We start from the raw sequence: 27,736 nt of genomic DNA, 5'->3' as shown, positions 1-27,736 counted from the left end.
TTCTTTGTGGAGTTTCCTTTAGAGAAATTTTGACCATAACCATCAGCAGTTCACTCTATTTCCCATTTTAATTTCCTAGTGCATGAACCTATCAATGGACTGTGTGCAATACCAGCTCTGGCTCCTTTCCACAGGAATAAAAAGAATTTCATACTTCTGGGAAAGCCTGTACCAAATTGGAAGCATATTCATACCAGGGCCTCTCATCTTTCCAGGAATAACTTTAGAGCCCTGTAGCTCATTTTGTATATATTCCTATTCCCACAGGCAAGCAAAATGATAACCCAGGCATCAACAACAATTCTAATAATGTAAGTAAGGGGAGAAGCAGCGGCTTAGTGGTTAAAAGCGTGGGCTTTGCAGACAGCCTCCCCTACCACCCAATCCTGGTTCCACCACTCACTTGCTCTGAGACCTTGGGCAAGTCCCTGTACCCTCAGAGTGCATATTCGCTCACAGGCAGGATAAAAGTGAGAACCCTCCATTCTGGGGTTGAGATGACCTATGTAAAACGTTCAGTGCAGCTGCCGCAGAGGGCTTGAGAAAGGCAGCAATCGTTTACAAAGTTTAATGGCCTTCTAACATAGTCTCTCACTTATTTCTTCCGACAAACTGGAGTTTGAGGCTCTGGGAGTTGAAATGACTTCATCAGCTCACACCGCTGGAAAGAGGCAGACCTCTCTAACGCTCGGTTCCTCCAGGTGGAAAAAGTGCTAAGATTGCAAGCCCGGGGCCCTGAGCACGGGGCATGCTCCCACTGCAAACTTTGCCGGTGCATCTTGATACTGGGGCCCAGGGGAGGGGAGGAAAGTGTGGGGGTCTGTGGGGGAGGGGAGGGGGACACAACGCCCAGGCGCGGCTCCTTCCTCCAGCTCAGGTCTCTCTGAGGCCACCCCGCCCCTTCCCAGGTGGGGCGAGCGCCCCCCACCCCCGCGGGGCACCAGGTCCTCCCGCACCAGGAACCCCGCCCCCGACTCACGGAGTGCGCCCTCCGACAACCTCACAGGGCCGGCCCTCCCGCCGCCTGGACCCCTCGGTCACCTCCCCAACCTCCAGCGGCCACTGCTTTCTCCTCCGCGCGCTCCTTAGCTACGGTTGCCACCCAAGCCCTGTCCCCAAGGTAACCGCAGCGGCCGTAAAGCGGGAAGGCCGGCTGGTGGTCACGTGTGCAAGGCTCCGCCGCGGGCGGGCGGCACGCCCCCTGGCGGTCCGCGGGGGAGAGGCGCCGCGGGGGCCCCGTGGCGAAATTAGCCTTCCTGGTCCCACCGTCTTCCGCTCCCTCCCCCAACTTTTTCCCCAGGCGCCCACGTCTGAGAAGCGGCATTGGTGGCTCCCTGTAGTTCTGACTTTCTGAAGGCTAAGTAGGAGCTGTTTGGTAAAATCCTCTTTGTCAAAAGCAAACTAAATTTCCTGGCCTCCCGGACACAGCACGCATCGACCCTCCCCACCTTCTCATGGGGCACTACCTGTCCTGCGCAGTATTTCAGCTAGCTGGGAGGACACCCTAGGTAGGCTACGTTATTTGCTGTTCCGATCACAACGTATGTCTGCAAAACCAGCTGAGTTCAACCTGTGAGGATCATTTCAAAGTGACTTTCAGCTGCGATCTCACAGAAGCCGGCACACACCGCCATCCTGAGGTTTCTAAAGGGAGATCTGCGGGAAACCAGCCAAAGGCACTGCCGCAGAAAACTCGGGTGCTCTCATTTTAGGAGAATGTGAATGACTCTCTCCGTCCCCCACCCCCCACCCCCCACCCCAAGCCCGAACGCTGGTTGATTAATAACCATACATCGCAAAAAAGAAAAATAAAAAGGAACAAACTGGATGGTACAAGCTGTATTTATTATAATCTAGGGCTTATAAAAGATTGGAAAACACTTGGAAAGAGAACACACACAATTTAAACAGCAAATGCTGGTAAGCACAGCATGTAGGGTTGTGGGGGGGGGAATGCCCCTGGATGTAGTTTTGAGGAACACACCCAACAGGAAGGTTTTCCCATTGAGCATGAGAATCCATGGCTGGAAGCACACCCCAGGGCTGACTCCTGCCGGGCAAGCTGGCTTCTGTATCCAACCCAAGCAAATCCATTCCCAAGGAACCCAGGCATGGTTCATCAGAATGGGCCACACCGCCTCAGAAACAGAAAGTGGTGGGCAGCAAACAGGGAAATAAACATTGTGATAAGGTGAAGAGAGAAAGTAAAACACAGGGTCACTAAGAATCACTGAAACCCATGTTGCCATGTGAAAGAAAATAAAAGGAAGAAAGAATCCACATTTCCAAGGAGTCAGATCTGCACACACTGCTGGTTCTCATCAGCGATCACGCACACCTTAGCAGTTTACAAACTACTGTTGATGTGAGGGGATGACCAGGAGATTCAATTATAAAAAGTCAATTTAGAAGGTAATTTGCAAAAAAAATAAAAAATAAAAATAAAAAATTATCAGGTTTGTTTTTTTTAAATTCCAGAAACAAAGGGAGCTTGCTGCCCTCTGGTGGGATACAGGAGAGGAAGCAGACACCACAGTGGGTTACCTGGGGAGCCTCCTGATTTTCCCCACTCTTCAAAGGAGCAGTTGTGGTCCCATAGGATGTAATTTCTGTATCCAAGCAGCAATGCCACACTGCAAATGTATGTGGTGAAACCCCATTCCCTAAAGGCGGATGTTCTTAAAGTGTTGTTGGTCAAATCTTGACTGCAGCACCACTGTTCATTTGTTCTGTCCCAAATTTTTTTTTTTTTTTTTTAAATAAGCTCTACACCCTATGTGGGGCTTGAACTCAGAGCCCCAAGTTGCATGCTCTACCAACTGAGCCAGCCAGGTGACCCTGTTCTGTTTAACTTTCTTTCTTTTTTCAAGATTTTATTTTTCTTAAGTAACCTCTGCACCCAACGTGGGGCTCGAACCTACAACTCCAAAATCAAGAGCTGTATGCTCCACCGACTGAGCCAGCTAGGCACCCCTGTCCGGCTTTCTATAAGAATGTTCTAATTCTAAGCTTTGGTTTGAGAGGTTTTCACAAGAAATTCAGTTGGCACTAAATGTTAACTGAATTTAATTTAAATAAAAATTAAAAAAAAGAAATTCAGTTGGGGTGATAACATGGTCATATCTACACTGAAAACTGTTGATTTGGGAGAAAAAATTCCTAAAAGAATAAAGTCCTATCGGCTCCCGCCAGAATAACTCCCGCCCACTTGCCCACAATCCAGAGGACTCCCCTTTAGGGGCCACGGCCTAATTCGCAAAAGATACCAAGCACAAATCAAGTTAACAAGGCCTTAAACCCAAGAGATTACACTGGGAGGCCACAGCATTTCCGTCACCCAGAAGTTCAGGCTTCCAGCCTCTTCCAGATCCTGAAGCTTCGGGGAGAGAAGAAAAGGAAGAAATTCCCAACCAGACCCATGTCCAGGGCAAGGGCAGATGTTTTCCTACTACCGTTCCCCAGGGAACATCATCTTTGCAAAGGAATAATGTTGCAGCTGGAAGAAAAAAAGAAAAGGAACAGCATAAGTTTGGTGGCTCCATTCAGAAGACCAGACAGTGAGCCCCCTAAGTGTTTCACCTGTGCTCTTTTTTTTTTAAGATTTTATTTATTTATTTGACAGAGATCCCAAGCAGGCAGAGGCAGGCAGAGGGAGAGAGGGGGAAGCAGGCTCCCTGCTGAGCAGAGAGCCCTATATGGGACTCGATCCCAGGACCCTGAGATCACGACCTGAGCCAAAGGCAAAGGCTTTAACCCACTGAGCCACCCAGGCGCCCCTCGCCTGTGCTCTTTAATTCTTTTAGAGCAAATGCCCAGGTAAGGCGAGAACCAGAGTGACCAGGGCTCCCTCTGCCACCATACCTGTGATCTCACTGCTGCTGTAGGTGCTTATCAGGCGATCTGGGGAAAATCCTCATTTCCCAGAGGCCCCCCACCTCCTCCCCACGGCTTTAGGGCTGACACGCACTCAGGTGACAGCTGACAGGGTGTCGTCAGCGAGCAGAAATGATACTTTACCCCAGCAGTCCTTTTCCTGCCCAGCGGGTCGGAACAAGTCTAAGCTGGTGTTTCTCCCCTCTGCGGATCACTGTCACATTCAAGGGTTTCTGAAAGGAAAAGAGGCTCATTTTATAGTCCACGTGTTTCGTATTCAAAGAGATTCAGACTAACAACCCGGAATACTGACTTTTCACACCAGAGTGGTAGGGATGCTTGTATTAAACATAGTCCCGTAGTTGTCAAGAGTGTGGGGGACGTGACACTCTTGGGGCAGCCGATGAGTCACAAATTAGTAGGGTCTTCCTGGACAATTGTGTCTCCCCACCAAAAAAAATCTTTAAAAAGGTGAACACGAGATACATTTTGCAGAAGTACAAGACGATATATGAACAAAGTGTTCCTTCTAGGACTGTTTATAAATTCAAAACCTGAAAACACTCAAAATATCCCTCGATAAGGTATTATTCAAATATACCATAGTGAACGAAGCAGTTTTAGTAAAAACAAAATGAGCAAAGTATGAACCCCTTTGAATATATGCTTTTTTGTTTGGTTTTTGTTTTTTATTTCTTTATTATTTTTTTAAAATTCTTTTTTAAGAAGGCTCCATGCCCAATGGGGGGCTCAAACTCTTGACCCTGAGATCAAGAAGTGCATGCTCTACCAACTGACCCAGCCAGGCACCCCCTGAATATACCTTCTAAAAGGGGATATAAATTGCTTCATGCATACAAAGCTTTCTGGAAGAAATACCAAAACACTGTGAACAATGGTTACTTGCAGAGAGAAGCACTGGGAGTTTGGAGTGAAAGAAGATGACATGTATATCTTTTTTTTTTTTCCCTCTTTTTCTTTGAAGATTTTATTTATTTGAGAGACAGCAAGCGAGAGAGTACAAGCAGGGGGAACAGAGAGGAAACAGCAGAGGGAGAGGGAGAAGCAGAATCCCTGCTCGGGCTCTGGGCCCAATTCCAGGACCCTGGAATCATGACTTGAGCTGAAGGCAGATGCTTAACCAACTGAGCCACCCAGGCACCCCCACTTTTATGTCTTTCTGTACCATTAATTTGTTTTTATCATGTGTATGTATTACTTTGATGTAAAAAATTAAAACAATACATATGAAGGAAACTTAACAAATTACAACAAGGTGCATCAAAGTCTAGAACTTCTGTGCATCAAAGGCCACTATCAACAGAGTGAAAAGTAGCTCACAGGATGGGAGAAAATATTGGCAAATCATATATCCAATAAGGGATTAATATCCAGAATATGTGGGGCACCTGGGTGGCTCAGTGGATTGAGCCTCTGCCTTTAGCTCAGGTCATGATCCTGGGATCCCGGGATCGAGCCCCACATCTGGCTCCTTGCTCAGCGGGAAGCCTGCTTCTCTCTCTCCCACTCCCCCTGCTTGTATTCCTTCTCTTGCTGTGTCTCTCTCTGTCAAATTAAAAAAAAAAAATCCAGAATATGTAAAGAACTCTTAAAACTCACAATAGCAAACCACCCAATTAAAAAATAAGCAAAAAACTAGGGGCACCTGGGTGGCTCAGTCAGTTAAGTGGCTGCCTTCGGCTTGGGTCATGATCCCAGGGTCCTGGGATCGAGCACCACATAGGGCTCCCTGTTCAGTGGGGATCCTGCCTCTTCCTCTCCCACTGCCCTCCTACTCATGCTTTCTATCTCAAATAAAATAAATAAAATCTTAAAAAAAAAAAAAAAAGCAAAAAACTCAAGTAGATATTTCTCGAAAAAAGATAAACAAATAGCCAAAAGCACATGAAACAATGTTTCACATCACTATCACTGAAGAAATACAAATCAAAACCACAGTGAGGTATCACTACACACCCACTAGGATGACTACTGTCCAAAAAACAGAAAATGACAAGAGTTGGTAAGGATGTAGAGAGACTGGAACCCTTGTGCCCTGCTGGGGGGAATGAAAAATGGCCAGTCGCTGTGGAGAACGGTATGGCTGGTCCTCAAAAAACGGATGATAGGGGCGTCTGGGTGGCTCAGTTGGTTGGGCGTCTGCCTTTGGCTTGGGTCATGATCTGGGGGTCCTGGGATTGAGCCCCACATCGGGCTCTCTGCTCAGCAGGGAACCTGCTTCCCCCTCTCTCTGCCTGCCTCTCTGCCTACTTGCGATCTCTCTCTCTCTCTGTCAAATAAATAAAATCTTAATAAAAAAAAAAAAAACTGATGACAGAAGGACCACATAATCCTGCAATTTTTTTTTCAAAGATTTACTTATTTATTTGAGAGAGTGAGTGAGCGTGCAAGGGGAGGGGCAGAGGGAATCCCAAGCAGACTCTGCTCTGAGCACAGAGCCCCAAGTGGGGCCTGATCTCATGACCCCAAAGATCACAGCCTGGGCCAAAACCAAAAGTCAGATGCCTAACCGACAGTGCCACCCAGAAGCCCCCACATAATCCTGCAATTAAACCTCCTGGTATACACCCCAAGAATCGAAAGCGGGGACTTGAACAAGTATTTGTGTAGCCCTGTTCACAGCAGCATTACTCATAACAGTCAAGAGATGGAAGCCAACCAAGTGTCCATCAACGGACAAGCGGATGAACAAAACATGGTCTATGCACACGACGGATCATTCAGCCTTAGGAAACATGGACACACACGACAATGTGGATGGACCATGAAGACAGTATGCTAAGTAAATCCACCAGCCACAGAAGGAGAAATAGAGTCTGATCCACTGGTAGATGCAAATCCCACTGAGAGCAAATTCACAGAGACAGAAGACAGAGGAGTGATCTCCAGAGGCTTGGGGAGAAGAGAATGGGAAGTTAGTGTTTAACAGGTACAGTGTTTCAGTCTGGAAAGTTGAGAAAGTTCTGCCTATGGATGGAGGAGATGGCTGCAGGACAGGATGTACTTAATGCCAGAGAACTGCACACTTAGAAACGGTCTAAGTGTTAAATTTATGTTATGTGTATTTTACCACAATTTTTAGAATTATGGCAGATCTAGCAATGGAATTTCTGAAATCTGACAAAATAAGAAGAAAAAAAGAGAAAGATGCCATTTTTCACCTAGATGGTCAAAGAAGAAGAAAGAGCACAGGTGAGAGATGACGAGAAGCAAGCCCTCACCTACACTGCTTGAGAAAATATGAACTGATCCGAGCTTTCTGGAGGACACCTGACAACATCTATCAGATCTGTAAATGTGCACTGCCTCTGACCCAGTAATTCCACTTCCAGAAATCTCTCCGACAGAACCCTCACACGAAACAAGAATGTTTACTACCCCATTGTTGGAGATGGCCAAACATCGGACACAACCTAAATGTCTGCTACGGAGGGCTGGTGACATAAAAGATGGCGGACCAACAAATGGAATATGGGAATATACCCACATGGGAATCTTGGGGGGAGGACCCAGAACACTATGTACAGTAGGTCTTGTTTGCCTCCTTTTTCAAGGAGAAATCACTATAGGCATATTCATTCATACTTAAGAAATGTGTGAGAGAAGCTGATGTGCTTCTGGTTCTAGAAATGATATCCCTAGACAAGCTAGAAACGCAGAGGTCATCCTTGACATGAGATAGGCGTCATATTACCAGGCTGCTAAAACTGTCAGTCCTCCAATCAGCTCTCTGTCTTCCCAGCATCTGGAGAAATCCTTCCGAGACACAAAGCTGCCTACATTTGTTACCCTCAGTTTGGAAGTGTGCATGGTTCTCTACTGCTCCTCAGGGAAAGAGAATGAAATCTTGATAGGACCACAAGGCCTCGCGCAGTCTGGCCCTGGCCAACTTCCCAGATCTACCTCCTCTCTCCCTACTCCCTTTCTCCTTGTTCTGGGCTCCAACCATCTTCTCTGGAACTCCCACCTCAGGGACATGACCATCTCTCTGCCAGTCTCTGGCCTTGATCAACTTCTTTTAAGATTTGTATCTTTCTAAGTAATCTCCACACCCAACATGGGGTTCGAACCCACAACCCCAAGATCAAGAGTCACATGATCCACCGACCGAGCCAGCAAGGCAACCCCAGGACTTTATCAACTTCTAACACTCACAGGTCACGTCCTCAGGAAGGTGATCCTAAGACCCATCACTGCTCTCCCAGCCTTCTCGAACTTTCCCTTCATGACACTCATGAGTGTATAATTACGTTTGATTAATGTTTGTCTCCCCCACGAAAGGGTTCCCGAGGCAAGGGCCTTCTGTTTTTCTGTGTTGCTCCCACACCTCGTCCAGCCCTCAAGCAGAGCAGGGAAGGGACTTAGAGGACGGACAGACCCTCTTTCTTCAAAAACGTTTGCCCTACCTGCTGCTTTTATACTAAAAATGCATGATTTTTATTTATGGGAGATATAATTAATATACCACCAAATCCATTTTGAAGTATACAATTCAGGGGGGTTTAGTATATTCAGACATTTGTACAACCATAACCACGACCTGACTGAAGAACATTTTCAGAAGACCCCTGTGCCAAAAGCAGTCACTCCCCATTCTGTGCTCCACTCAGCCCGGGGCGACCACCAACCTGCTTTCCGTCTCCGCGGATCTGCACGGTTCTGGACGCTTCACATAAACCAAATTCTAAAACACGCAGCCCTTTGGGTCTGGCTTCTTTCAGCACAAATCCTTTCAAGGCTCATCCATGTTATAACATGTCAGCACTCCATTCTTTTCTACAGCTCAATACAACATGCGTTGTTTATAATAAAGATGACTTTTTTTAAAATTTAAGATTTTTTTTTTCCTTTGAAAATACATGGATTTGATGCAGAAGCTGAGCTCTGGGAAGTGACCAAAAGACAGAGATTTGTCTACAAGAGGACTGATTTCCAGGTTTCCATAAAATTGGAAACTACCTAAATATCTAAAAACAGAAATGTGGTGGGGGTTTTTTGTATCATTTTTCTAAAGTCACAAAGCGGACTCTTGATACTCAAGTTGGACTGTGGTTCCGGGAGGATCCAGGGCCTTGAGGAGGTGAGGTCTCCCGACCCCAGCAGTATGATATAATGGAATTCCCCAAGGAATTTCATTTGAGAAAAGGTGCTAATGGGGCACCTGGGTGGCTCAGCAGGTTAAGTCTCTGCCTTCAGCTCAGGTCATGATCTCAGGGTTCTGGAATTGAGCCCCGAATCAGGCTTTCTGCTCAGCAGGGAGCCTGCTTCCCCTCCCCCCACCTGCCTCTCTGCCTACTTGTGATCTCTCTCTGTCAAATAAATAAATAAAATCTTTAAAAAGAAAGAAAAGGTACTATTACTTACAAATGTTCAGTAACTGCTTTTGTAAAAAAGGGTTCATAGTCGCCATGCCCTGCGTGATAGCTGATAATAATATTGTATTGCCTATTTGAAAGTTGCTAAGAGAGTAAACCTTAAACGTTCTCATCACAAGAAAAACATTTTAATTACGATAATGGATGTTAACTAGACTTATTGTGATGATCATTTCTGTAACATATACAGATAGTGAATCATTACACTGTACCTCGTAACTAACATAATGTTATATGTCAATTATACCTCAATAAAAAAAAAAAGGATTCATAGATCTATGAAGAGTTTAGTAATAAATTTTAACAAGAAAAGGCAGACTAAACACCAGTAGCTGTTATCACTAATCACCAAAAAACTGGAAACAACCTAACTGTCCCCACGCTGGTAAATGGGCAAACCATCTGGCATTCATCTACGCAGCGGGACACGACTGAGCAGTAAAAAGGCACGAACTACAGAAACACACAACAATACAGAAGAGATCTCAGATGTACGCCGCCAAGTGCAAGAAACCAGAGTTAAAAGGCGACGCGTACTGTGTGGTTCCATTTATATTCTTGAAAAGGAACAACTATAGGGCACGGATTGTGGGGTGGGGGTTGGGGGAGGGGTTAACCACAGATATGAGGCCATTTTGGGGAGGATGATGGAACTGTTCTGTATCTTCATTACAGTGGCAGTTCCCAGACTATGTACATGTGTCAAAATCCCCAGTACCGTACGCCATACAGGGTAAATTTGCTGTAGGTAAGTTACCCTAATAAAAATAGCCAATAGTTCTATATGCTACTATATGAACAGACCGACCCCAGAAGAACACAGAGCTGCAAAGTGGCTACCTCTGGAGGAGAGATTTTTCATTACACGTTCTTTGATTCGGTCTGAAACATGTGTAGGTATTATCTCTTCCAGAAAAAGAGACATATTTACAAAACAAACCAATAACAATGAGCCCAGGCAACTGCAAAGTTTAGAAGCGTGTGCAGCAAGGTGCACAGGACACGTAAGAAAACCATAACCCTAGGAAAGTCTGGGGAAAAGGAGTGAGAAAGCAGGAGAGACTCTGGGTAAACATAACAGAAGAATGCTACATCTAGAACCCTCACTAACATGACAGGACAACTGACAGTAACGAAGGAACACCACCACAGGACAAATAAATCACAAGAAAGGAGACTGCAAAGATGAGAGAAGGCACCAGAATGAAAAGCCAACAGAAACCGGCAAGTGGTAGCTGAGCAAGGAGAGAAAACAGAAACCCTGTGTGGTGGGTTCTAGAAAGTGCCCATAAATTCTTTGATACTCCTTTAAGAGGTAAAGGCTAATTCCCCTACCTTTGAGTGTGGGCTGGACTTGGGTGAGTCGCTTCTAATGAACAGAATCATGTGGAAGTGATAACGTGTGTCTTCAGACACTGGGTCAAATGTGGCTCTGCTGCCTCCTCTCTGCGTTCTCCAGGACCCTCACTCTGAGGGGAGCAGCGGCCACGTTGTAGGGACACCCCAGCAGCACTACAGAGGGGCCCAAGCGACGAGGAGCTGACGTGCTATCAGCCATGTGAGTGGGGCATCTTAGAAACAGATTTTCTAACCTTGACTACAACCTCATGAGACTGTCGGCCAGAACCACCCAGCTAAAACACGCCTAGACATCCACCCCTCAGGAACTGTGAGAGATAATAAATTTAAGCTGCTAAGTTTACAGTGACTTTTTTTTTTTTCATCACCAATAAACAACTAATAAACCCTTCATGGCAACAGGTTAAAAAGACGCTGATACGTGTGCCTGGGTGGCTCAGGGAGTTAAGCCTCTGCCTTCGGCTCAGGTCATGATCTCAAGGTCCTGAGTCAAGCCTCATGTTGGGCTCCACACTCAGCAGGGAACCTGCTTTTCCCTCTCCGTCTGTTCCCTCCCCCTGCTCATGCTCGCTCTCTCTCTCTCTCAAATAAACAACAACAAAAAAAATCTTTAAAAAAAAAGAAGCTGATAAAGAACAAATTAATTTGTTCTAGGCAACCCCAGAAAGGTTCAGAACAAACAGACCAATGGATCATAAAGAGTAAGAATCCCACTCATAAAAATTTGATATATAACAGAGGTGGCCATATAAATGAGTGGGTAAAGTATTAACTATTCACTAAGGGTTTGGGGACAACTCTTATCCATCTGGGGTAAGAAAAACTTTTGGTACCCTACCTCACACCATTCACAGAATTAATTCCAGATGAGGTATATACAAAGTTGCTGTATATGTAACAAATGTCTGCACAATGTCTTCTACATCAATGTTCGCAGGGGTATTATTCAACAGCCATAAAGTGAAACCAAACCCAATACTCATCAACTGACGAATGGATAAATGAAATGGGTGAGTAATGGATGTCCACACAAAAGGGTATTCCTTGGCCACAAAAGGTATGGTACTGACGCCTGCTACAACACGGGTGAACCTTGAAAACACGATGCTAAGCAAAAGAAGTTAATCACAAAATAGCCCATGTTATATGATCCCACTTAAGTGAAATGTCCAGAATAAGCAGATCCATTGAGACTAAAAGTTTAGTGCTTCAGGGGTTGGTGGGTAGGGAGAAGGGGGAGTGACTGCTAAGGGGTATGGAGCTGATTTTCAAGATGTGAAAATGTTCTAAGATTGACTGTGGTGATGGATGCACAGCTCTATGCATATACTAAAAACCATAGAGTTATGCACTTTTTGTAATCTCTACACCCAACGTGAAGCTCAAACTCAAAACCCCGAGATCAAAAGTCACATACTCCACCGACTGAGCCACCCAGGTGCACCAAGCTATGCACTTTAAATGGGGGAACTATACAGTATGTGAATTATACCTTGAAACTGTTAAAAAAAAATAAGAAAGATTGGGGCACCTGGCTGCCTCAGTTGGTTAAGCAGTTGACTCTTGATTTTGACTCAAGTTATGATCTCAGGGTTGTACAATCAAGCCCCACATCGGGTTCTACATTGGGCAGGGAGCTGCCAAAGATTCTCTCCTCTCCTTCTCCCTCTACCGCCTCTCTCTCTCTCTAGTAAAAAAACAATAAAATAATAATAATAATAATAGGGGCACCTGGGTGGCTCAAGACAGTTAAGCGTCTTCCTTCGGCTCAGGTCATGATCCCAGGGTCCTGGGATGGAGCCCCACATCGGGCTCCCTGCTCTCCATAGGAAGCCTGCTTCTCCCTCTCCCATTTCCCCCGCTTGTGTTCCTTCTCTCGCTCTGTCTCTCTCTGTCAAATAAATACATAAAATCTAAAACAAAAAACAAAAAGACAAAGTGTAGATCTTTGCCAAGGTAACTTCTGTTAAAGTTACATTACTGAGCCATGCGCTGAGGTCGTCAGGTGGGAATGCTATGTAAAAGCCTACTGACTGCAACCAATTTTGAATCCCAAACCTTACTGTATTTTCAAGGACTGAAACTGACCATCTGTACATGAATCATATTCTAATGTACTCATCCCTGTCCCATATTTCCTTAAATTCTCAAGTATGGTTTAGGCAGGGAAGACCTTATGATCTTAACAAATTTAACAAAATGGTTATCTAAGTAACTTTAAAAAAAAAAAACAAAACCGAAACACTTCCAAGTAATCAAAGTCACCATAAACTACGTTAAAAAACAAGGAGCTAACGGGAAAAACGTATATAGCATGAAAACAGGCCACAGTTTCGTATCTGGAGTACGCAAAAAATTCCTACCAATCATTTTTTTTTTAAAAAAAGACAAATAACCCAAGAAAAAAAAGATGGGAAAAAAGGTAAACAGACAATCCACAGAAATGAAAATAGGAACATTAATGGACATATAAAATAAAGATACTCCACCTCACTGGTAATCAGAAAAATACAAATTAAAATAAGATGCCATTTCAACAAAAATGTTAAAAGATCAGCAATACAGAGTACTATGGAAGATATGATGCACTCACATACTGTTGGTGGGCGTACAAATTAGTGAAACTTTTTTGGATTACCTACTATAAGTGTGTTTAATACACCGAGAGCCTACAATTCTATTTTCTGGTATTTACATCAAGTAGAGGTATGTGAACATGGATATACGATTGTTCATGTTAGTATAAAATCAAAAATAACCAAAACGTCCCCTGATAAGGCAGGGGATAGACAAGCTGGGGTCCGTTCATACAAGGGAGTGCTATGACCAATACAGCAGAGCAAGGTATGTGAAAATGCAAAGCTCTCCAAGAAACAATGGAAACAGGGATGGGAAGCAGGGCAGGAGTACTGATACAGGGTGGCTGCAAAGGCCTCTCCCAGGTGTCATTTGTACAAAATGAGGGATGGACATAAGGGAGAAAAAGCTCTCCAGGCAGAGAGAACAGCAAGTGCAAAGGCCCGGTGCCTGAGCAACCACTCTCTGAAAGCAGCAAAGACCCCGCTGTCGATTCCTAGCCCCGGGCCATTCTAGGGTTACTGAGCAGATGTGACCTCCAACTCACCCCCTCACTGTGCTGCACCACACTGCCAACATTATGCAGAGACTGGAAGTTCTGGGTGTTCACAGAGCCAAACTCCACAATCTCGTCGTCCACTTGCAGACCCTAAAGAAAGAGAAAATAGAAAACCAGGGTAGAGGTCAAATGTGCTTCTGGTGTTCTTCACCCTTCCATGTCCAATTTAACATCCAGGCCAAGAGCTTGTTTTCCACCAGGAAGAGTGGCAGGTGTGAAGCAAAGAGGTCAGGCATTTAGCTATCTCACACGGGAGGCAGCGGCGGGTAACTGGGCCACCTCCTCCTGCGGGTTCCTTCTAGGACAGATCTAGTAAAAGAGGGCCAGATCTGTTCAATGTCTGATAAAAGCTGGTGGCAGTACAGGCTGTAAAGCATGTGGAGTAGGGGTACCTGGGTGGCTCTGGGTTAAAGCCTCTGCCTTCAGCTCAGGTCATGATCCTGGGGTCCTGGGATCAAACCCTACCTCGGGCCCTCTGCTCGGTGGGGAGCCTGCTTCCCCCTCTCTCTGTCTCTGCCTAACTCTCCGCCTACCTGTGATCTCTGTCAAATAAATAAATAAATAAATAAATAAATAAAAGAATGCGGAGTAAAAGCTGTTTTCTGGGGTTAGGGGTAAAAAGAGGCAGGCCAACTTCAGCCTCTTTTGTTCAGGGGTCAGAATTAATTAATTAATTAATTAATTTTAAGATTTTTATTTTAAAGAGAGTGAGCCAGAAAGAGAGCATGAGCAGAGGGAGGGCAGAGGCAGAGGCAGACTCCCCACTGAGCAGCCTCCCAGGACCCTGGGATCATGACCTGAACCAACTCAAGAAGCTTAACAACTGAACCATCCAGATGCCCCTAGAGGTCAGAATTTAGACACATCTGGGGCACCTGGGTGGCTCAGTCATTGGGCGCCTGCCTTTGGCTCAGGTCATGATCCCAAGATCCTGGGATCGAGCCCCACATCGGGTTCCCTGCTCCACGGGAAGCCTGCTTCTCCCTCTCCCACTCCCCCTGCTTGTGTTCCCTCTCTCGCTATCTCTCTCTCTCTCTGTTAAAAAATACATAAAATCTTAAAAAAAAAAAAAAGAATTCAGAAAAGTTTGCCCTAGAGGTCCCCAAACAAGCAGCCACAGGCACAAGGCTGACCTAGGACTAGTGTGACCCTTTCACTCTAAGAATGCACTGATCACGAGTCACTCACTCCTTCAGCAAATATCTGTCATGGGCCAACTATAGCCCTGTGCTAGATGCTGTGAACAGAGCAGCAAGTAAAATGAGGCTCGAGTATAACTTACCATCCTGTGATCACTACAGACAGTGAGCAGGACCTGGATTTAGGACCCAGTTCCATAGCTGAGGAGCTACATGTCTTAGCACCAGTTACTTCTGGTCTTAGAGGGTTTTTTCATGGGTAAGATGGGGTTATGATCAGTACTTACCCCAGGAGGCAGCTATGGGATTAAATATTAACTACACAGGCACCTAAAAACTTGAACATGATGTTCAGACTCGCATTACTCATCATATCCAAAAGATGGAAACCAAATGTTCATCAATTGATGTGTGGATAACATCAATGGTATCTATCCACATGGTGGAATAGTATTCAGCCATGAAAAGGAAAGAACCAGAGATACATGTTCTCTCACAGATGAACCCTGAACGCATGATATTAAGTGGGAACAGCCAGTCATAAAGGACCATATATGATTCCATTTATTTTTTTTTTTTAAAGATTTTATTTATTTATTTGTAAGAGAGAGAGAGAGTGAGAGCGAGCACAGGCAGACAGAGTGGAAGGCAGAGTCAGAGGGAGAAGCAGGCTCCCTGCGGAGCAAGTAGCCCGATGTGGGACTCGATCCCAGGACGCTGGGATCATGACCTGAGCCGAAGGCAGCTGCTTAACCAACTGAGCCACCCAGGCGTCCCTATGATTCCATTTAGATTAAGTATCCAAAATAGGCAAATTCAGAGACAGAAAGCAGACTGGTGGCTGCCAGGAACTGGGGGAAGGTAGGACTGGGGGCTGATGGCTAACCAGCATAGGGTTTCCTTCCAGAATCATGAAAATGTTCTCCAACTGTTGGCAGTGATGGCTGCCCAGCTCTGGGACTACACTAACAGCCACGGAACTTTACGCTCCAAATGGGTAAACTGTATGGTATGTGAACAGTTTCTCAATAAAGCTGTTTAAAACTTTTTAAAAATATGCCAGGTAAGATCTAGAACTCACTTGGCAGGACAGTTGGTGCAAAGCAAGGACTCAGTAAATGGTAATACTACTGTCCTTCTCATGAGTACAACTCGGTGTCCAGCTGAAGTAAGCCCAAGAAGAGAGCCCCTTTCCCTTTCTGGGAATACTTATCACCTTCTTCCTCGTGTCTCGGGTCTCTCCCTGAGCAGGTTAGTGGGCAGCAGGGGCTGACTCCCCTCCAGAGCCCCGGCCCCAGCACAGGGCTGGACCCCCAGGGCTCCATCAGTGTTTGCTAAGTAAGTGGGTGAAGTCCGGCTACAGCCTTGTCTGTCTGTCCACGGTCCGCCCCCACCCCACACCCCCACCCGAGGCTACCTGACCCACCGTACCCTCTGGGTATGGATTTAGGGGATAGGGTTCTGGCTTACCGCGGTACTGGCTGGGGAGCCCGGGCTGACGCTGTTCACTTTGGCGAAGGCCTGCGGCTGGCTGAGGCCCTCGCTCTGGCCCAGGCTGCGGCTCATGGCCTCCTTGTGGGCCTCAGCCATGTCCCGGGCCTGCTTCTCCTTGTCGCGAGCGTGTAGCTGGTGCAGGGCCTCTTCCACCTGCTTCATGATGGCCTTGTGATCGTTCTGCAAGCCTGGGAGGAGAAAGCCACATCAGGGGACGAGGAAGACGGCCGAGGACACCAGACTCCCACATCCGTTCATGGAAGGGTTAACGAGCACTTACTCCTAGCCAATGGACCAGAGGCAGAGGACAAATATGTGGCCAGGATGACGCTCAGAGTCCAGCAAGGGAAGCTGCTCAGGAACAAGTCACTGCTAGACCTGCCAATGACTGCCGCTGAGCCAGCCAGGACCGACCCTGCCAATCTAGATCAGGGGAGACGTCCCAAAGGCAGCGCTGTTTCACCTGAGACCGGAAAGGTGCGGAGAAACAAGAAATCGCCCCTGTGAATCCAGAGCCGGCACCACAAATGCACACATGGGGCAAGTGTGCTGGTCACGCAAACAAGTGACCTGAGCTGGGCATAAGAAGGACCTCACCTTTCTCCTAATGCCCCGGAAGGAAAAAGGGATGCCTAAATCCGCTAATATGTGGCAGGCAATGTTCGGTCTGGGAGAAGGAACAGGAGAAAAGCTGGAAATTAGAAATTTGGGGGTAAAATCCCCTTTTGCAGTACTGATGGCTAATCCAAAATGTGGCAAACTGGGGCCGCCTGGCTGGCCCTGTTGGAAAAGCACGAGACTCTTGATCTCTAGGGTTGTGAGTTAGAGCCCCATGTTGGATGTAGAGTTTAGTTTAAAAAAAAAAAACAAGAGGGGCGCCTGGGTGGCTCAGATGGTTAAGTGTCTGCTTTCAGCTCAGGTCATGATCTCAGGGTTCCAGGATCAAGTCCCACATCGGGTTCCCTGCACAGTGGGGAGCTTGCTTCTCCCTCTGCCTCTATCTCTATGAATAAATAAAATCTTTTAAAAAACAAAAGAAATGAAAACAACTTCTGAGAATAGTTTTTCAAAGAGGATCAGTAAGAATTGCTCAGAGGCGCCTGGATAGCTCAGTCAGTTAAACATCTTTTTAAAGTGTGGTATTAGCAAAGAGATAGATCAACAGAACAATATAAAAAACTAAGAGACCTAAATAGGTCTGCAAATTTCCTATGTAATACTGCTAGCATTTCACATTAATGGAGAAAGAACAGGCTATTTAATAAATGCTGCTAGAACATCAGGGGAACCATCTGGAAAAAAAGTAAGTCAGCACTCTCTCTCACATGGTAGGCTCTGTTTCTCGAATTTCCCTCAGAATCCTAAATGCCAAGTAAAGCAGGCCACAGCCCTGGGGAGTCTAAGGGTTGATCCAAAAGCCCCAAATTTCCCTCAGTCTTCACATGGTTTTTCCCTACTATGTAACTTCTACTTGTTTCAGTACAAAAAATGGTTGCTTCTTTCCCCAAAACTTCCAAGGAAAAGTGATGCTTTAAGAAGCTGTTCTAGGGGGCGCCTGGGTGGCTCAGTGGGTTAAGCCTCTGCCTTCGGCTAGGGTCATGATCTCGGGGTCCTGGGATTGAGCCCCACATCGGGCTCTCTGCTCAGCAGGAAGCCTGCTCCCACCCCCACCCACCTGCCTCTCTGCCTACTTGTGATCGCTGTCTATCTGTCAAATAAAATAAATGAAATCTTTAAAAAAAAAAAAAAAAAAAAAAAGAATAGGCTGTTCTAGGATCACAGGGCAGCTCTGAGGAACGTTCGACAGCTTGAGATGTACCTCACTCCTATGGTTACTTGTGTCTCCAGAAGTTCAGCCTTATACCAAAACAGGCTATGGATGGAATCAAGATTCAGACACATAAACCATGAAAAATGTGCCTGGGCAACCAGAGGTTGGGAGGTGCAGCTCTGGAGAAGGGAGGGGCTCCGAGCCATGGAACACCTCCAGAGGCTGAGGAAGATAAGGCACCGGCTCTTCCCTGGAGCCTCCAGAAGGAACACAGACCCGCCAACACTTCCATCTTCGCCCAGTGATACCCATTTGGATATCTGATTATTTTAAGACAATAAATTCCTGACCTCTGAAGCCACGAAGTCTGTGGGTATTTGTTACAGCAGAAACAGAAACTCATATACTGCCTCACCACTACTCTCACTTGTTCCTCAACTACAAACAAATAAATGACTTTATTTAGGACAGTGACATGCCCACCACAGGGTACATTCCCCAGTGTGTCTTGCAGGCCTAGGGAAAGCAAAAATCAGTGCCATAAGGCGGAGGTGGGACCTACAGGACAGATCCTTAAAAGAGGGGACTGGCTGGCAAAGGACCTTTCGCTCTTCCTACCTTCTTCCTTCCCTTCCTTCCTGCTTGGCACATGGACATGGTGACCCTAAAGACGGACGACATGTCCTACGGATGGCAGAGACTGGGATGTGATGGTCAGCCCCCCACTGGCGACCTGCACATGTCTGTCCTGAGGGACAGAACACTCCCGCGTGAGTGACCGCAGTCAGGTCACTATCCTTCCCAGGTGAACGTCTTTCCTAACACATAACTGATTATTGATTAGGACTGTAAGCAATTTGTGACTTGGGTTTCTATCATCATTTCAGGAAAAGTTTCCACAGTGAAGTCAAGTCCTTAAAAACAAAATAAACACTGAAACCGTCAATTTCGAACCCTAGAGGCAACTTCATTTCCTCAGTTCTCCATCCCTGGATGGGGACAGTGAGTTCATCCCATGACGGAGGCAGAGAGGGAAGCAGAGAATATGGACGAGGGGGATTTCCCTCGTGTGCCTCAGTCTCCCTCGCCCCCAGCCAGGGGCTGGGCTGTGTGCGCCCACGACTCACAGGCAATGTTGTGCCTTGCGGTTCGGACTTGGTACAGGTCCACGTCTGACCGGGGGTAGTCCTCGCAGTCCACCAGCGGCTCGTTCATCCCCACGCCTTTTTGCTGGAGGGAAGAAACATGCTTCAGATTTCAAAGGTACGAAGTCCTCAAGACCTTTTTCCCTTTGCAGCATCATCAGGGGAACAGGAACGAAAGCTGTCACAGATGTCACACACAGCCCAGGACACATACTTTCCCCATAGGCTCCCGAAACCACCCTCTGGGCAGGGCATTATTGCTTTTTATTGACTTTTAATAACACAAGTAATGCAAGAATCCATTTTCCTCTTCTGAAGTTAGAACAGGACAGATAAAACTGAAGACTCTTTGGAGCTTTGTCCCCAAGGCCAGCCTCCTGGACTCCTCCAAACCCTCCTTCCTACAGCAGCTGATACCTGGCTGGTGGCCTTGGAAGTTGGAAGGGAGTGAAAGCCCCAAAGAGCATCCAGCTGTGGCGGGGCTTTGGTTCTTTCGGAAAGTAAAAAGGGACCTCAAAGGGATTTCAAAGAGGTTTTTATCCCTTGAAGGACACCCTGATATCAATTGCCGCCTCCGGGGAAAGGAACTGGGCGGCTAAGGGACAGGGAAGGAAGAGGGACTTTTCATATTCTATCCCTTTGTAGACTTTTTGAATTTTGACCATGGACGTGTATTCCCTCTTCAAAACAATACATTTAACATTTTCAAGTCTTTTCCTAAGTAAGTCAGAGCAGGGTGCACAAAGGCAATGAAACGCATCGTGTGATGGAGAGCAGAGAGTTTCCAGTCGGTTAGACTTTGATTTGAATCTGTTCTGCCGTGTACCATCTGGGTGCCCTTGGTTAAGACCTTCCCCTCCCCAAGCCTCAGCTTCCTCAATTATAAAATGGAATAGCACTCGCCTTGCTCTCCACTTGTCGTGAGAATTATGAGCTGACCTGTGGCGTGCTTAGCACAGTGCAAGGCACACCAACAGGGGGGTGAATAGTGGCCCCCAAAAAATGTGTCCCAAGTCCTAACCCTCCAGAACCTGTAAATGTGACCTTGTTTGGGGCGGGGGAACAAAAGGATCTTTGAAGATGTAATTCAGGCTCTCAAGATAAGATCATCTTGGATTTAGGGTGGACTCTTAATCAATGACAAGTGCCCTTGCAAAGAAGAGAGGGAGAGGGGCGCCTGGGTGGCTCAGTGGGTTAAAGCCTCCGCCTTTGCCTCAGGTCATGATCCCAGGGTCCTGGGATCGAGCCCCGCATCGGGCGCATCGGGCTCTCTGCTCAGCGGGGAGCCTGCTTCCCTCTCTGCCTGCCTGTCTACTTGTGATTTCTCTCTCTCTGTCAAATAAATAAATAAAATCCTTTAAAAAAGAGAGAGAGAGAGAGAGAGATCGATCCACAACACAGAGAAGAAGGTGTGATCAAGGGCAGAGACTGGAGTTACCCAACCCCAACTGTAAGCCACGGATGACCTAGGACGGAGGCATGAACAGATTCTCCCTCAGAGCCCCAGAAGAAACCAACCCTGCCAACGTCTCACTTATTCTTAGCATGAAATAATATTCTATTGTTTAGAGGTACCACAATTTACTTATCGGTTCACCGACTTAAAGACATCTCGGTGGCTTCAAGTTTTGGCAGCTGTGAAAAAAAGCTGCTGTGATCATCACGAAGGTTTCTGTATGGACACATTTTCAACTCCTCTGGGTACATACCATGGAACCCAATTGTGGATGGTATGGTGAGAGTTTCTAGTATCTAGGCCAGAAAGTGCCCTGCTTTTGCATTCCCACCAGCACTGTATCAAAAGTTCCTCCACATTCTCACCAACATCTGGAGTCGGAATTGTGAATCCTGGCCATTCTGACACCTATGTAGTAGTGCCTCACGGTTGTTTTAATTTGCATTTCTCTGATGACGTATGACCTGCAGCATCTTTCCATATGTTTACTTGCCATCTACAGACCTTCTTTGGCAAGGCGTCTGTTAAGGTCTTTGGCCAATTTTTTAAATCAAGCGGTCTGCCTTTATAGGATTGAGATGGAAGAGTTCTTGGTATTTTCTGCATCCCTTGTTAGGTATCTGCAAATATCCTCTCCCACATGGTGAGCTGTCTTTTCCCTCTCTTGACTGTGTCTTTTGAGACACACATTTAAAAAAAATTTTTTTTTAATTTTTTATATACATATAATGTATTTTTATCCCCAGGGATACAGGTCTGTGAATCGCCAGGTTTACACACTTCACAGCACTCACCATAGCACTTACCCTCCCCAATGTCCATAGCCCCACCCTCCTTTCCTGACCCCCCTCCCCCCGAGCAACCCTCAGTTTGTTTTGTGAGATTAAGAGTCACTTATGGTTTGAGACACACATTTTAAATTCTAATGAAGTCTGTTTATCTACTTTTTCTTTCGTTGCTTGTGATTTTGGCATCACATCTGAAAAGGTTTTGCCTGATCCAAGGTAACAAAAATTCACTCCCAGGCTTTTTCCTAAGAGATTTATAGTTCTAGCTCTACCTCCTTTAAAAAAAAAAAAAAAAATCACAGAGCAGGGCTTCAAGCTTAAAGCTTTCAGCCAGCAGTAAACAGTCAAAAGGAACGAACATATTATATCAATGTGATATGCATTTTAACCTTATATTTAAGGGGAAAAAATTCCCAGTTTTTTCATATGCTGTAGAGTTATAAAATTTTCATTTAAGATAAACTTATTTAGGGACACCTGGGAGGCTCAGTAGGTTAAGCCTCTGCCCTCAGCTCAGGTCATGATCCCAGGGTCCTGGGATCAAGCCCCACATTGGGCTCTCTGCTCAGTGGGGAGCCTGCTTCCTCCTCTCTCTGCCTGCCTCTCTGCCTACTTGTCATCTCTGTCTGTCAAATAAATAAATAAAATCTTAAAAAAAAAAAAAGTGGATCAACATGAAGAAAAATACCAAGGGAACGGCAGTACAGGATGTATTATGGATACAGCATCCTATTTGAGGTATAAAATAAAGTTCGGAAAATTGTTAGCAGAACGCTTGAAAACACAAGTTCTGGATTCAACAGGCCTGAGATCTGAATCTCATTTTGTGACTCCAAGCAAGTGACCTCCCCTTTCTGAGCCTCAGGGTAACACACCAACTTCACAGGTGGTTGTGTGGATTTCATGATATAACACACAAACCAACGCCCCTCAGGCATTTAGCCAGCACCCAGTAAAATGGTACCCCGGCCTTCATTTGATGCTTCCATTTTACTCCCATCACCTAAAATGCATTTCATCCAACCTACCTAGGATGTACTTATTTTTCCTCTGCAAGCTGATTTGTGGTTTTACACTCATGGGCCTAGGAAAAACTACCAGTTTTGGTGTCAGACAGACCTGGGAACTAGGCCCACCAGAGCCCTAGACAAGGGTTGGCCTCACCCTAGGCCTCAGTTCCCTCCATACACAATAATGTTAATGACCCTTAACCCGTCACTCAGAGCTCGGTCTTTAGAGCAGCAGCATCAGGATCGCAGGAAATTTGCTAGGAATACAGCATCTGCACCTGCACGCCCCGTCCTCATCAGAAACTGAATTTTAACAAGATCCCCAGGTGCTTGCCAAACACATGAAAGTGTAAGACTTTCTGACGTAAAGTGGGTTAGCAAAGCACAGATCTTCTGGTACACGTTCAACCCCGAAGCTGGTGGTGATTATCACCCCACCGCTGCAAATGTATTAGCTCTGTGGCCTGAGGCAGGTTTAAGTTAAGTAACGCCTGCTTCCTCACCCCTAAAATGGAGGGAATGACAGACCTCAGCCCCAAAAGGCTGCTGCGAGGGTTAAATGAGCTAACCGATGTAAAGCAATTAAAACAGCGCCCAGCACACGGTAAGGGCTCCATAAATGCTGGCGGTAATACCAACACCCATTGCTTAGTTAATCCCGTTGGTTCCTCCTGCCTGCTGCCGACAGGGGCCGCAGTTGTGCCGCTATGAGCCTCCCAGGCAGGCAGCGATCCACGGGGGAGAGCTCAGACGCAGGCCGCCGGGAGCCCCGAGCCCACACTCACGCTCTCCAGCACTTCATAGTTGGCTTTGATCTGCGCCTCGATCTCCTCCTTGCGCCGTATCAGCTCCTGGACGTCGCTGACAGTCACCACGCCGGCCTGCGGGGAGCCTTCGCTCGGCCTATTTTCCCCCTCCGACATCGCGCACCTCCGCGCGGGATCCCGAACGCCGGGCTTCCCGGCTTCCTGGATGCGGACGCACGAGGAGACTGCGGCTACGGCTCCTCCCGCGGGCCAAAATTCCTCGCCACCCGCGAGCCGCTGTTGAAGGGAGGGGTGTGGTTTCGGGGGGCGGGGTCGCCGGAAGCCACACCCTGCTGGAACAGATCCTTTGGTGACATGGGAAGAACAGGATGGGGAGGCAGGGGTTCCAGGTCCCTCATCAGCTAGAACAGGATGATCTCTCCCTCCGTGACTCATTTGCTTTCCGCGTTCCTTCAGCAGACATCTACTGAGCGCCTACCATATGCTTGTGCCAGAGCGCCGTGCCGGGCGCTCCAGCTCCGCTCCTCACATCTACCCAGCCCTCAGAGTTAACAAAACACATTCAGATGCCTTATCCCTCTTTTTTTAAAAAGAGATTGTAGGGGTGCCTGGGTGGCTCAGTGGGTTAAGCCTCTGCCTTCAGCTCAGGTCATGATCTCAGGGTCCTGGGACCGAGCCCCGCATTGGCTCTCTGCTCAGCAGGGAGCCTGCTTCCCCCTCTCTCTCTGCCTGCCTCTCTGCCTACTTATGATCTCTGTCTGTCGAATAAATAAAATCTTTGAAAAAAAATAATAATTTAAAAAGATTGTATTTTTTAAATTATTGTGGATATCACTGTTATTTTTTAGAGAGAGAGCTTGCACGCGGGAGGTAGGGAGAAGCAGAGGGAGAGAGAGAATCCTAAGCATGCTGCATGCCAGGAGCGGTGGGGAGTGAGGAGGGAGGGGACTGTATCTCAGGATCCTGGGTCAGGACCTGAGTGGATATCAAGAGTCAGATGCTCAACCCACTGAGCAAGCTCAACACACAGAGCCACCCAGGCACTCTAAGATTTTATTGTTTTTAAGTACTTTCCAAACCTAATGTGGGGCTGGAACTTGGAACCCCCCAGATCAAGAGGCACATGCTCCACTGGCAAAGCCAGCCAGGTTCCCCACTTTATCCTCCATTTTACAGACCCAACAAGCTTAGGTTCAAATCTGGTTCTTGCCACTTACTGCAACATACATGACCTTAGGTAAATTACTTCGCTGCTCTGAGCCTGTTTCCTCATCTATAAAATGGTTGCAATATATCTCAGTGCTGTGATTTTGCCAACAAATATTTATCGAATGTCTCATATATGTCATATGCTGCCCCAGAAGCTGAAAAGGTAAAGAATTGAGTTATGACTCAGTGTCTCTTACATATGAAGGCCTCTATAAATTTTTCCAAATATAATGATGATAGGGGCGCCTCGGTGGGTTAAAGCCTCTGCCTTCGGCTCAGGTCATGATCTCAGGGTCCTAGAATTGAGTCCTGCATCCGGCTCTCTGCTCAGCAGGGAGCCTGCTTCCCACCCCCCCTCCACCTGCCTTTCTGCCTACTTGTGATCTCTGTCAAATAAGTAAATAAAAATCTTTTTAAAATATACAGTGATAATAATTTGTCAAATACTTACAATGTGCCAGACACTGTTCTAAGTGCCTTACACGTATCAATCCAACAACCTTGCGAAACCAGGATTATTATTGTCCTCACCTGACAACTGAGAAAACCCTTTCAGTAACCAACTTGCTCAAACAGAAGAATAAGCTTCCAAATTTTCAGTCCAGCTTAATGAAATGATGAAACTTGACATCTAAACATGTGCCCCCTAACATTTTGCACCGAAAAGGACACACCATCACCTATGTAGTATTCAAACATGTTTGTCCTAAATCTAATCACGGTAAATAAACACAAATCCAAATTAAAGAACACTCTTCAAAACAACAGGCTTGAACTCTTCAAAAAAGGTCAGTGTTGTGAAATACACATATACAAGCTAGGCAATTGCCTAGCTTAAAGACTAAACAGACACAACAATTAAATGTAATGTGTGGTCCTTGATTGAATCCCAGTTCCCCTAAAAGAAAGAAAGAAAGAAAAAGAGAAAAGAAAAGAAAAGAAAAAACCCTATAAAGGACATTCTTGGGACAACTGGGGGAAATTGAATATGGATAGGGTAGTAGTGATGGGAATTCCTAAGTTTGATACTTTGTACAGTGGTTAGATAAGACGAGGTCCTTAGCAAATGCACCTGTGGTATTTAGGGGCAAGAAAAGCAACTTACTTTCAAATGCTTCAGAAAAAAAGGACAAATATATATTTGTAGACAAGAGAATGATAAGGTAAATGTGATAAGGTGTAAATGATTGGTGATTCTGAGTGAAACATATACTAACATTCTTCCTTACTATCTTTGCTACTTTCCTATAACCTTGAAATTCTTTCAAAATAAAAACTTACAAAAGTAATCTTTACACAGAAAAAAAAAGTAAAATTGATTACATTCCGCCTCCTATATTTTGTTCAATTATTTTTTTTATTTTTTTCGATATTTTATTTTATTTATCTATTTGAGAGAGAGAGGGAGCTGAAGCAAGGGGAGAGGCAGAGAGATAGGTAGAACCAGACTCCCCACTGAGCAGGGAGCCCAACGTGGGGCTCAATCCCAGGACCCTGAGAGCATGACCAGAGACAAATGCAGATGCTTAACCCCTCAATTACCTTTTTAAAATAAACTAACATTTCTAACATGGACACCTTCCCTAAAAAAAAAAAAAAAATAGGAAGAAAAGAGAGAGACGTGATAACTAAACACAGTGCACAATCCCTAACTGGTTATTTGGTCTTTCAAAAAACAAAAAGCAGCAGGGTGCCTGGCTGGCTCAGTTGGAGAACCATACGACTCTTGCTCCTGGGGCCGTGAGCTCCAGCCCCACACTGGGTGTAGAGATTATTTAAAAATAATAATAATAATAAATTTTTAAAATTTTTAAAAATCAAAAGCAGCAGCTTTAAAGGACATTATTGAGGAGCACCTGAGTGGCTCAGGTCATGATCCCAGTGTCCTAGGATCGAGCCCCGCATCAGTCTCCCTGCTCTAAGGGAAGCGTGCTTCTCCCTCTCCAGCTACCCCTGCTTATGTTCCCTCTCTATCTCTCTCTGTCATAAATAAAGTTTAAAAAAAAAATAAAATGGGGAGGGGTGCCTAGGTGGCTCAGTGGATTAAAGCCTCTGCCTTCCGCTCAGGTCATGATCTCAGGGTACTGGGATCGAGCCCCGAATTGGGCTCTCTGCTCAGCAGGGAGCCTGTTTCCCTTCCTCTCTCTCTGCCTGCCTCTCTGCCTACTTGTGATCTCTGTCTGTCAAATAAATAAATAAAATCTTTAAAAAAGAAGAATTTTAAATCAGTTACTGATACAGCTGGCACCCTCAGAAGGCTATTTAAGGGACATTTAATGTAAGGCCTGTTTATAGAGTAAACTTAAGGGAGCAAATCAGGGATAAAGAAAGCTTCCGGGACCGGCAATCCTGGAGGTCAGTTACCACCCCCAGACCTATAGGCACAGGGGGAGACAAGAGTTTCAGGACCCAGAGAGGGTGCAGCCACCCAGCAGGAGTGTGGTGTTCAGTGGAACACAGCTGCTGCTCAAACATCTGGAGTAAATACCCTTCCTTTGCCTCCTCTCGCCTCCTGCCAGAGCCTCTGATAAGCTGAGGGCAAGAGGGTATAGGATACAGAGAAGGCCAGGGAGGGAAGAGACTTGGAGGGGCAAAGGTATATCCAGCACAGTCGTCAATATTTCAACACTTGGGAAGTAGGACACAGAGCCCCACAGAGCGTATGGTCCTATTTTTATACAGCGAAGTAAATTCTCCCATATATGCCTATGTAATTGCTTGCACATGACTGCAGCAAGAGTGAGGGGCCCCTGGCTGGCTCAGTCGGTACAGCACGAGACTTGATTTCGGGGTCGTGGGTTTGAGCCCTGTGCCGGGTGTAGACATAACTTAAAAGAAAAAAAACTCTGTATTCACTTCGGCAGCCCATAAACTAAAACTGACTGCATGAGAAAGGAGAAAGACAGGGGATTTTATACATGAAATTGTTAATATTTAGTACCTGGGCAGAGTGTGGGGCAGAGGAGAAGACGACTAGAAAAACAAAACAAAACAAACAAACAAACAAACAAAACAGGATATTTATGAATAGGAATTCCAAGTAATTTAACAAAGAAAATAATTATTAAAGAAACAGCATATCCAAGGAAGATAGATTATTGTAGATGCTTTTTCTAATGAATGACAAGATTTTGCTTCTAGGGGTTGGTTAAAGTAATTATGATACAGCCATTCAGTGAAATACACACAGATA

General features: G+C 46.0%; 1 protein-coding gene across 1 annotated transcript; it reads right to left on the bottom strand.

Moving 5' to 3' along the window:
* Window positions 1–1,824: 1,824 nt before the first annotated feature.
* PSMD9 (proteasome 26S subunit, non-ATPase 9) lies at window positions 1,825–23,571 on the bottom strand. Its single transcript, XM_059139886.1, has 6 exons — window positions 23,353–23,571; window positions 19,296–19,398; window positions 16,374–16,585; window positions 13,753–13,854; window positions 4,018–4,106; window positions 1,825–3,496 (listed from the first exon to the last, which is right to left on the bottom strand). The coding sequence occupies exons 1-6, from the start codon at window positions 23,488–23,490 to the stop codon at window positions 3,469–3,471; spliced, it is 672 nt and encodes a 223-aa protein (XP_058995869.1). The 5' UTR covers window positions 23,491–23,571; the 3' UTR covers window positions 1,825–3,468.
* Between the last annotated feature and the right edge of the window lie 4,165 nt (window positions 23,572–27,736).

The sequence above is a fragment of the Mustela lutreola genome, chromosome 11 (assembly GCF_030435805.1).
Source record: "Mustela lutreola isolate mMusLut2 chromosome 11, mMusLut2.pri, whole genome shotgun sequence".
NCBI classification, from domain to species: Eukaryota; Metazoa; Chordata; class Mammalia; order Carnivora; family Mustelidae; genus Mustela; species Mustela lutreola.
Note: the sequence above shows the minus strand (reverse complement) of the source record. Positions and strands in the feature narration are given on the sequence as shown.